At 36.2% G+C, this 12607-nt stretch overlaps 1 protein-coding gene across 2 annotated transcripts in view; it reads right to left on the bottom strand.

Moving 5' to 3' along the window:
* kcnh3 (potassium voltage-gated channel, subfamily H (eag-related), member 3) overlaps nt 1-12607 on the bottom strand; it is a 150142-nt gene that overhangs the window by 23894 nt on the left and 113641 nt on the right. For both annotated transcript variants that reach the window (XM_052148849.1, XM_052148850.1), the window contains exons 9-10: nt 7626-7825; nt 6114-6363 (exon numbers count right to left, since the gene is read on the bottom strand). In XM_052148849.1, the coding sequence (XP_052004809.1) occupies nt 6114-6363; nt 7626-7825 (450 nt within the window). The remainder of the gene's footprint in view (nt 1-6113; nt 6364-7625; nt 7826-12607) is intronic.

Below are 12607 nucleotides of genomic sequence, written 5' to 3' on the forward strand. Positions count from 1 at the left end.
GATCGCTTTCAGCATTATGAAATTCAGCATTATGGCTCATCACAGCTGAGAGACAAAAGACTGATTAATTACACAATGGGTGCTGTGGGAGGACATTTTGGTTTCTATAGTGATTGACTCTTGCGCACCAGCTACTGCGAAATTGGGAGAATTACCCATGCTTGGATGCTATTTTTCTACTGAGAAAGCTGACCTTCAGAAAGCTGACAGCATCTCTGCTTGGGAGTAGCAACAGGTGACTGCACACGCGCCATCTCTCTCTCTCTCTCTCTCTCTCTCTCTCTCACACACACACACACCCATCCATCCTTGTTTATCCAATAACTTGTTCGAAACAGCACAAGCCGTGATATTATTTCTGAAGTGACATTTTTGAATTACTAATGAAGGCTTGGACGCATAATTTGTTTTGAACCAGCAATGGAAGATTCTGATCCGTCGCGTAAAAAAGTAGTTCCATGCACAAATGCATATATATATATATATATATATATATATAATGTATTATTCAGGTTCTAATGATCTGTGAAGTCATTTCACATGTGAAAATTCATCACATTAAAAGAGAGTGACACATTGAATTAAAAAAATAAACATTACATTTTTAACTTAGTATTTGGTATGTCATACTATGTCCCACTTTTGCTTGAATAACAGTATGGACTCAATCTGTTGTGGACACATTTTTCTGCAACACCTAATGATACATGTTATCCCAGCATGAAATGAGAATGTTCTAAAGGGCATCTTGTGTGCTTCAGTGGAAGCCAGGAAATCTGATCTTTTGTAAAAAGGAGTTGACCTTACCACTGTCACAAATTTGCTTAATTGATTAGTGACGCAAAAAAAAAGGGCTTCTTAAACATTTTTTATTTTTACTTATTATTTTACATCACTATGTAGTTTTACCCACTAAAACTGTATTAATTTCTAGATTAAATTAGAATTTGAGTCCCAGATTTTCAATATTGACTCCACTGTACTGTTAGTGAACAAGCTCTGGTAAACTCATGAGATTGGTGTCTCTGCAGAACAAAAATGGACGTTTCCCAATCAGTGGCTGTTTTCAAACCAGGATGGGTGTTTTTCAACCATTTTACTTGATTTGCCAACTAGATAGAGATTCCCTACTTTAACTGGATAGTTGAAAAATGCCCATCCTGGTTTCCAATTGGGAACCGGCCATTTTTGTTACGCAGAGCATATACTTTAAACTCACGGCTGATTCATCTCATCTGCCACTAACTATTACCATAGTTTTTTTGGACATAATACCTTGGTAAGGCCTTACAGTAGTTGTTTGGACATGTAAGTACCTTGGAGTTCAATGCAATTACCATTGCACATGGGTCTGGCTCCTAACAATTTTAGAAACTAAACACAGAGCATGCCACATGTTTGTTTAGGCTACAGCTGGTCTATTCTCAGATGAAAGGTGAAAACAAACAGTAAAACTGTTATGGTCCATCTATTGTCACAGCTGCTGTCACACAGTTTTCTAAGAAGCAACAGGAATCACACTGAAAGTCTCACCCGAGGGACCAGGGTGTCACACTAACTAAAACAACACAATGAAAAAGTAAGTAGAAGCTATAGGCACAGAAAGACTACAGCAAGGATGTGTTGATGGAAATCTACTACATAAATATTCAAGGCATATGGGCCATCTCTGACAGCACTGCATTGACAATACATGTCAAATAGAAGAGCATTATTTTTTTATTGGTCCATATGGTCTGGCGCATCACATTACTTAAGGATTATGAAATAAAAATCCAAGGATTAAACAGAAATTAAGATTTATCAGACTTTTCCTGTCTGTGTATTTACAGTAACTAAACCCCAAAGATCAAGCCTCATATGTAATGCACCAACAAACTACAAACATTGTGCACAGCTTCTGTCTGTCTTCATATCTAATATACATGCAGGAGATACAAATGTCAAATGAGCAAGGCAAAAACATATGCCATTTAGAATATGGTTGAATTTTAAATTGTGTAACCTTCATCGCCTTGACATATGTGAGCCATAAAAAATAAGTGCACTTAAAAGGATTAGTTCACCTGAAATGAAAATTCTTGAACATTCTTCAAATCATCTTTGTGTTTCACAGAAGAAAGAAAATATTCCGGATTTGGAATGACATGAGGCTGAAGACATGATGACAGAATTACATTTTGGTTAACCTTCCTTTAATCACTGCACTGCAGAGATAAAACTGCATATGCAATAATTTATTTGAGCTATTGTTTACATTAGGTTTCTAGGAAAAGCTTTCTTACCCAAGCAGCTTAAAAAATATGTTCACCTTCAAGTTCACAAATCTAGGCTTTAAGGTTATTCACCTGGTTTCCTGCTGCTATTGGCTGAAGGCAGTTTTACCTGCTGTCATATTTTTTCTAAAAAAAAAAAATCTTCTCAACAAGGTTGTTTGGGAGGAATTTGAGCTGTGTATTTTTCTACATGAAGCAGAAAGGCATTTTTTTTTTGCGTTAATTTTGTTATATTATTTTATTTGTCTGTTTGCTTCCATTTATTTAATTCTGTTTTTATACATTAATTTGCAAATTGAATAGAACTGCATGATATTGAAAGGTAAAGTTTATAATTAAATTATTACAAGGCGTCAGTGTCAGTACGTCTATTGCAGCATAGACATTTTATCACCAATGCCTACATTTTTATCTATTAATTTATATTTAAATTCAGAAGTTATTCCATAATTTTAGCAACAATGAGTCCAGTTTTTAATACATTACACACAGATGTTTTGTTAATGAAATGAAGGACACTTGCGAGGAGAAACCAGGGCAATTTGTCACACCTGGAACTTATCATACTGGCCATATTTCTTATAACTATATATAACTAAGGTTGTGACTTGTGAGCCAAAAGTTTAAATGCAAATATTCACTAGAAGGCGTTAGCCTGTTGGTTCAAAACTATTTAAATAAGAATATTTTTTGGTGAATTCTATCCATACTAAAATTCCATTATCATCATGTTTTTGTAATAGTTGTTGGGTAAACGAAGGAACCACACTGGCATACATTTAGGCATGGGTCAACTATATAATGAAGGTAGATTTTAACTTATAGGCTGAACTGTGTTCTTAGGGCAAGGATATATGACATGACAATATTTACCTATAGAGTCAATGAGTGTTAAATGAAATGTATCCTTCTCCTGGGAAATCAAAGTAGAAATGTTCAGTAGTTTCATTGTAGCCAAGACTTTAAGATTTGTGTCAAAAACAAACAAACCTACCCTCGTAAATATTTACTGGAGTGTAAAGTGTGACAACTAGCCCTAGTGTCCCTGCAATACATATTGAATGATTGTGTGTGTATAGCTATTAGATGACATCATCACTATGCAATGTGCCAATGCATGCCATGTAGGAAAGATTCACAGAGGAAAGAAGGCCTATATACATTGAGTTTGTTTTTTGTTTTTTAATGAGCAGATGCTTGTTATCCAAAGAGGATTACAGCGCAGTTACTGCCAGTGCAATCCCCCACCTATGGAGAAACCTGAAGGTTAAGTGCGTCACTCAAGGGCACAATAGGACATAAAATCACGAATCCTCATTTATCTGTTCTGCTGAGGTTCACATCTGATCTGCCTACCCAATTCATTAACCACCACAATACCATACAAAACACTGACCTTTTCTTGTGCTGTGCATGGAAACACACACACACACACACACACACACACACACACACACACACACACACATGTTGTGTTTCCATGTTTTATGGGGACTTTCCATAGACATAATGGTTTTTATACTGTACAAACTTTATATTCTATCCCCTAAACCTAACCCTCACAGAAAACTTTCTGCATTTTTACATTTTCAAAAAACATAATTTAGTATGATTTATAAGCTGTTTTCCTCATGGGGACCGACAAAATGTCCCCACAAGGTCAAAAATTTCGTGTTTTACTATCCTTATGGGGACATTTGGTCCCCACAAAGTGATAAATACACGCTCACACACACACACACACACACACACACACACACACACACACACACACACACACACACACACACACACACACACACAGTGTATATGTATATATATATATAGTACATGTGAGCTGGATTGATAATGTCTCTTATGGCATGAGAGCATAGAATAACATTAGGGTGCAGGTTTCATATTCTCAGGTTTCCAGATAAAATGGGAGTTTTTACATATTAGACACTGTAGCTCTGGACCCAATGTGAAATCTGTTCTGAAAGGTAGTCTGCAAAACTATGCTGCCTTCAAAAATACCTTTCATGGCCAAGTTCTAAGGCAGTATCACATGCATCCTTCACAGAGTGAATTACATTTCCAGAGTGAATTACAACAAGCTCAGTGAAAAATTCCATCAAGATGGCAAACAAATTGAGAAAAATGCAGACTATAAATCTACTCATATTTGATTAAGTAAATAAATTAATAAATAGTTAAATCAAAGAAAAAATATATATATTTTACCCAATAGTCTTTTGTGCTATGTATTTTGTTATGCTCATTAGAGTATTGAAGCATTAACATGCTTATGTCAAACTATAGGAATCAAATGTGAATGGAGCCTCCTGTGTGATTAGCATGAGTAGCGCTAACCGTGTGATGCAAGGATTTATGAGCATGTACAGACTTGCAAATCAAGGGTTTCATTTGAATTAGAATGCTGCCTCAGGAGCTGTTCGCACAGGACACCTTGTGTTAAAAAATAGCGCAGTTGGAACACAAGTATATGTTCAGTGTACTGTTTGAACAGCCCTTTAGAAGGTAGCCTACAATGTATTCAGCTACTAGGTTCTGTAACAGAGCTTGTATGTTGGCATGTTTTGGCATATCAGACAATTCATTGGCATGCACATTTGAGAAACTGTATTTAGCCTCATCATCAACAGTAGCTGCATCTCACAGGTAATATATGCCATTAATATGCATAATAAAGAAAGACAATTATTGAGTAAATTAATCCAATGAGTTGATTATGTGGTGTAAAAGAGCGAGCGAAAGAGAGAATGGGGGAGGGGGATTGTGACTGTTCAATAGACTTGAAAATTATATGGGAATTCCTACCTCAATACAATAAGAAATAGAGATAGTGGGTGGATTAGATTTGTGGAGCAAAGTGAGAGTGCCGGTGTGCCGGTGCTTTGAAAAAAATTATAATATACAAGCTTTTGAGTAAGCCAGTATGACTGACAAGTAGTAATATATGTGCAGAATAGTTAATAATAATAGAACATAGTTTGAATATGTGTGACTACTGTGTTTAGGGGTAGGGTGCAGTTAATATCATTATATTGGAATGAAAGCTATTGTGTCTGTTAGATAAAAAAAGCCCTCATTAATATAGTTTCTAATTATCTCTCTCACTCTCTCTTTCTCTGTGTGTGTGTGTGTGTGTGTGTGTGTGTGTGTGTATTTATCACTTTGTGGGGACCAAATGTCCCCATAAGGATAGTAAAAACCAACATTTTTGACCTTGTGGGGACATTTTGTTGGTCAATATGATAAATTATAAATCATACATGTTTTTTTTAAATGTAAAAATGCAGAAAGTTTTCTGTGAGGGCTAGGTTTAGGGGTAGGGTTAGGGTTAGGGGATAGAATATGTAGTTTGTACTGTATAAAAACCATTATGTCGATGGAAAGTCCCCATAAAACATGGAAATACAACGTGTGTGTGTGTGTGTGTGTGTGTGTGTGTGTGTCTGTGAGCGTGTATTTATCACTTTATGGGGACCAAATGTCCCCATAAGGATAGTAAAACCCGAAATTTTTGACCTTGTGGGGACATTTTGTCGGTCCCCATGAGGAAAACAGCTTATAAATCATACTAAATTATGTTTTTTGAAAATGTAAAAATGCAGAAAGTTTTCTGTGAGGGTTAGGTTTAGGGGTAGGGTTAGGTTTAGGGGATAGAATATAAAGTTTGTACAGTATAAAAACCATTATGTCTATGGAAAGTCCCCATAAAACATGGAAACACAACATGTGTGTGTGTGTGTGTGTGTGTGTGTGTGTGTGTGTGTGTGTCTGTGCGTGTTTGCGTGCACGTGAGTGCATGCGTGCGTGTGTGTGCAAACCCACCTAATATAGCCAGCACAGTGTTATCCTTGAGCACTTCCATGGAGCCCGAGCAGACAAAATAGATGGCCTGCAGAGCGTCACCCTGGCGAATGAGGAACTCTCCTGGAGCACAGAAGGAGTTTTTGATGATGAGGGACAGGGAACGGAGACACCCGCGACTGGCAGACTCAAACAGAGGCAGCTGCAGGAGTTCTTTATTCAGGTGCATGGCAATATCAGCCCGAAGTTCATCTGGGAAATCTTTCAGGAGCTGGGAAAGACAAACAGAGAGAGAGGGGCTAGAGAAACTAGACAGAGGAACAGAATAAACGCATACATACTTCAAAGGTTTTAAAGGTACTCCAATAGCATCAGGCTGTGAAGCCCTTTTTGGTTTTAATTGGAAGCTTTATTTTAAGAGTAAACATGTAGAAGGCACACTGCACAAACCCTACTGTTGATCTACTGATTCTTTAGAAGCATAAACAAGCTTTTGATATAAACACCATCGTCAAAGAAGCAACTGCAGCATAGAAACAGGGTGTAACATACTCTTATACTTGGACTTTGATGGGAGATAATGCAGAATATTGGATATGAAAGCAGAGAGTGAGAGAGAGAGTTAAGCGCTATGTAATGAGTGTTTTGAAAGAGGCTCATTAAATACGTTGTGAGAGAAAGATGGAATCTGATTGTTCCTGTTCAGAAAAAAGATACAGTATGAATAAGAAGCAGGTGGAAAGAGAAAATAAATTAAATGATAAAAGGATGAGAAATAGAAAGGGAGAAAAGGAAAGTAAAAGGGTAATAGAAAAAAATGGGTCAAATTACACTGATGATTGTATATCAAGAAACTCAATAATGCTGTAAAAATAAATGATTTGGATTAGAGGGAGCAAAGAACTCAGTCATATTTAATTACAAGAGTTTATCAGACTTCATTTATTTTTAAAGGCTACATTTCAGTGGGAGCTTCTTTTCAACACCACCTATTAAGATGTATAACATTCGCACAGCAAAATAATAAATGCAAAATGCATTCTCTGTAAATGTTAAAGGCATTTCCTCCTGGAGGTCATCATAAACTGCTTTTCTTATTATTCATATAGCACCAATCAGTACACAATTCAGCACTTAATTCAGACCTCACTTTAGTCCATTTGTTTTTACAGATTGCTGGAGTAGCCACATTAATAAGTGATTAAAAAAATAAAATATTTTTTGCTTATGAATTATAAATTGACAGGCAAAATAATGCAGACAACTTCAACAATGTTCTTCAATAAGTAGGATCTATGGGACTGCACAGACCAACTGCACTTATTCACATTTGTTTCAGCATGATTTATTCTAATGATTAATTCATTAGTGGTGCTTGCCAAGGCAACCATCACTATTACTCATAATAATACAAGTTTGGGATTTGAACAATCCCCTAACCCTATGTATTAAACTTTAGTGCTTAATTTGATGTTAAAATCTTCTCCTAACTTGGATACTGTGAGGCTCTGCCTTGAACTTTTGACTTCCTACCTCGCTGACATCTATGCCGTTGTTGACAGACCATGTAGTCTGAAAACACTCCAGCATGCGTTGAGCGAGGGCCTTGGGCAGTCGATGCACACGGATGAAGTCCTTGAGGTCTTTTGTGCGGGTGTGATAGAGCGAGCGGCGTGAGTACATGCGCTGGATGATGGCTGTCACGTTCCCAAAGACTGCAGCATGCATGAGTGCTGGGGAGAGACACAACAAACAATTCAAAGATTCTAATTGTTATGCATTATGCGGATCAACTCCTCTTTCAAAAACATTTCTTTCTCAGCATTTTTGTCTTGTTTTCCAGTAGACAACGTTATCTAAACATATTTAAACTAGATAAATTTACTGAAGGATCAAAAGGACAGAAGATATAGGAACTAAAATTATGGTTAATGCTTAAAAAGCTACACTATGTAACTTTTGGCCCTCTAGTGGTTAAAAAATAATACTACATGTGTCTTACGGAAGAACATTGTTTTGGTATTGACGTAAGTTGTGCTTCATCTCTACTCCTCTGAGCAAATGAATGTGGTTCGAGGCACCAGTGTACACTGGATACAGTACAACTTATCAGAGCGAATGGACAATAAATAATGAAAGATGTCCGAACATATGTCATCTGAGCAGGTTAGTGCCATATCTTATGCTGTTGTTTTGACTTATTGGAAACATTGATGTTTTGAAATAAATTAAGTATAAATTAAGTTAGGTAACGTTCGTTAGCATTAGACATAATGATTGCTTGTCCAAATGGTGTAACGTTTTTATAACTGCAGGATATTCTGGCCAAATAGGCCACGGTAGTAACTAATAGATTGTTATTGTTACTAACCAGAGGTCAACATCATTTCAAGACTCACATGTACTTGGCAAGCCTAGGACTAAATGATCTATTTATATAAATTATTGCTGTTATAAAGAAAAATACACATGTGTGGTAGCAAGTGAAAAGTTCTGCACCGATTATAATATAATTATTGTATTTCACTACACAAACACAGACGTGTGTGTGTGTGTGTGTGTGTGTGATTACACAACTATACATAAACCATATCAATAAAATATCTTGCAAGTTGAGTAAGAAAAGCACCATCTCTAGGTCGCTTTTAAATCTTTTCAGATCTCAGAGTTGTCACCACCTCTGAAAAGCCAAGCCGATGTTGATTCGGATTTTATTATGAACTCTGTCACTTTCCCTTTTTGTTTGTAGACTCTGCTCTGTTAGGGATTTCTTTGTTTTTACCACCGGTGATTCCCAGAAGTTTGCCATTTTGAATGATCCATGGTCAATTTTTGAGACAACTAACTTTCAGCTTCATACTACTCTCACACCATACACACGCTACAGTATCCAGATCTTATTTTCTCTGTGTACGGATATGACACCAACACACAAGGCGAATGACGTATGTATGCATTTTCCTGCAAAATCCAACAGCACCTGACAGCTCTAAAATATAAATAATTATTATAGGATTATAAAAGTGTATTTGGGTAAAGACATGGGTTGGAAGATGAATATTTGTTGCACTCTCTCATTAATAACATTTTATTTTTTTAACAAAAAAAAACTTAAATAATGTAGCCTAAAAAAAGTATAATTTGTTTCAAATATATTTGTTCTTGTTTGAAGCATAAACCTCACTAAATTTGTTTTCTTTGAAAACAAGATTTTTTTATATATACATTATTTTTCTCAAGTGCATTTAACCTATTTTTAAGATGTAAAATATTTTATATATATATATATATATATATATATATATATATATATATATATATATATATATATATATGTGTGTGTGTATGTATGTACTGTACTAATAATATGTCTGCAGGAATGTCAAACAGACTTGCAGCTCTTGAAGACTTTCAAACAGTAGTCATTCATTTAGCCATGGAGAAACAAGGAAACAGGACTTTTAGAGAGAGGACTGCTGATATTCCTTCTTTTAGGCTCTTCTAGGTCTAGTAGATGAAGTGCAACTGATCTGCATTTTGATAAATGTGATCATGACAGGATTATTATATAAGATTTGTGTACTTGTCTGACCATGTTTACACCTGTATTTAGTGATTGGATCACCTCAAGTTTTAACTTCATCCTTCATGCCTGTCATCTACTTCTTGATCTCAAGACAAGGACAGCAAGCTAATAGTTTCCTCAGCAGAGGTTCAGTTCAGTGTGACAAACCGAACAAAGTAAAATCAACTGTTTTCTCTCCACAGCAAAACACTATACCATTTATTTATGTAACCTTGTGAACTTAGCCAACACGAGTCTAAACAATCAAGAAGGATTGGAGAGTACTTATGGAAGTGCTAATTGAAGTCTGCAGTATAAATTGTTGCGGAAATTGCATGCCTCTCTTCTACTCAAGCACTGTGCTCTGTGTAAGTGGTTGCACCTGGGCTGTGTGACCGTTAAGTGCTTGGATGTGCTGAAATCCATGAAAATCTTCAAATAGGGAGCCAAAAGAATGAATAAAAGCTACCGTCTGATGCCCGCAGGAAACAACAATCACAGATGATCTCTCTTTAATATCTCAATTGTTTTTCTAAGACAGCAATGTGATTAAATTGAGAGCAAAATGAGACTTCTGCTGAAGTCTCCAACTTCTCAGACCCTAGTCATTTCACATGCATCTCCTCTGGAGTTGTCTAAACAATGACTCACACTTTGCTCAGATTTTCCAAGATACCAAAGTCAAAGATTTAAATTAAAAAATTTAATAAAAAAATATAAATTCAAACAGCAAATTCCAAATACCAAATTATCTGAGCTCTACTATCTACATTAATTTTCTAGCTCTATACTCTTATCCATTGTCAACAGTGGACTCTTTCTATTTATCTTTCTCAGGGAATTTCAGAACAAACATGTTAGACACTTAAATAAAACATCACAAATTAAAGGTATAGTTAATCCAAAAAGTATGGCATAATTTACTCACCCTCATGGGTTGTTTGTAACCTGTATTATTTCTTTCTTGTGTGGAACACAGGATAAGATTTTAGGCAGAAATGTGAGTCACCATCTACTTTCATCGCATAGACAAAACGATGAAATGAAAGTGAACAGTGACTGAGGCTACCTGTAATATTCTACCTAAAATCTCTTTTTGTATTTCACAAAACTAAGTAAAACAGGTTTGGAACAATATTAGAGTGAGAAAATTATGACAATGTTTATTCTATCATCATTCTTCAGCCAAGCGAGTAGCCAGGAATTTACTTTTTGGTGGGACTCAATAAAAATGGATGGGCCAAATTTTCACCCAAAATTTATTTTACCAAATTGTCCTTAACAACAGAAAGGCGACAAATTCAAACAGTTCTTTCACACTTTCAGATATCAGAATGTACACTATATAAAGTATATTTTAAGTCAAATAATAATCTCTAATATTCTAAGTGGGCCTGGGTCTAATTTGGATGGGCCCAGAACACCCTTGGCTACGCCACTGGTTTCAGCTAATAAATACCATCCTCTGAAAAATCTAAATTTCCTATTGGTTGGAAGGGGGTGAGCATAATAGTATGGTTGTTTAGTCTAACGAATATCAATGTAGATGTGCTTCTCAAATTCCCTCTGTGCAATCTCTGTGTCTATGTAGGAAAATAGCTGTCATCTGGATGGGGCAGTAATGGCCCTTAGTGGTAGGATTTGGTGACAGATTGATTCCGATGTGAGTGTGCATGGATTCAGCCGGCCTCATTCGGCGCTCTTAAGTGCTATGGGGCCTGTGTCTCTCTGCTCATGCCCCAGAGGTCATTCTTTAAAATTCAGTCCACTGTCATGACTTCTCTCTCCAGCAAACAAATGCACATGCAGCAGCAAAAATCATTATGGCTGTCCCAACAGGTAACAAGCGTCTCCATTTCTGTTGCACTTAGTCTAATCCCAGTGCTAAACAAGTAAGCAGAAAACAGCTTAGTGTGGCCAATTGAAGCATTTTTCTTCTTCAAAAACTGAACAGAAGATAAAAAGGATGTCAAATATGCGACACTAAACTCTAACGTGGGGGTTATGGGTTGGATCATAAAAACAAAGGTAGACAGAATTTAAAATCACCAATTTTACTATGAACAATGAAACAAACTATGCAACATGTCATTGGACACATCATGGAGGATACTGCTAAACCTATGGAACAGATTTATGTCTTTTAATGCGAATATAGTTAAAGCGGGACACTTTCTGATGATTTGCAATTGCCATTGTTTTAAAAATGATCCCAAATGGCTGAGACCCTCACACAATAGTATTTTAAATAAATAAAGATCTCTAATACACTACAAAGACAAAAGGAAAATTTTTTGAATGGATAGTTCACCCCAAAAATGAAAATATTTCATAATTTACTCACCCACATGTTGTTCCAAACCCTTTTGACTTACTTTCTTTCATCCAACAAAACATTGAGTAGATGTTAGGCAGAATGTTCACGTTTCTGCCTAACATGTCCTTTTGTGTTCCAAGAAAGAAAGAACAACATGAGGGTAAGTACAATGATAACAGAATTATAATTTGTAACTTTCCCTTTAAGCACAAAGCACAAGTTCTCACTTCACCTGTTGTCCCACTTTATCTGTATTTACCCTCATGAAAAGGTTGAATCCCCCTGGTAGACAGTTGTCTATTAATGTCAATAACTATATGCTGGAACACTGTTAATCTACTTACTTAACTGGCATTGCTGCTCTAGGGTTGAAGATTTAGAGGTAGTTAAACAATAAACCAGATCCACCACTTGGGAAATGTGCCCTGATGAGGAGAAGGATAATCAATAAGTAGCAAAGCTAAATTGATAACTTGGTCAACGCAATTGTTGGCTCTCTAACAATGGAAGCCCTTGGGAAATGAAGTTTAAATGTAAATTGGGTCAAATGGGACCCAGAACTTAATAGCCACTGATGGTTCTCTAAAGGGTACTTTAGTAAAACAAATGCAGCAATTTGGTCCTTTTGGGAAA

Source organism: Xyrauchen texanus, chromosome 18, assembly GCF_025860055.1.
Source record: "Xyrauchen texanus isolate HMW12.3.18 chromosome 18, RBS_HiC_50CHRs, whole genome shotgun sequence".
In the NCBI taxonomy this organism is placed as follows: Eukaryota; Metazoa; Chordata; class Actinopteri; order Cypriniformes; family Catostomidae; genus Xyrauchen; species Xyrauchen texanus.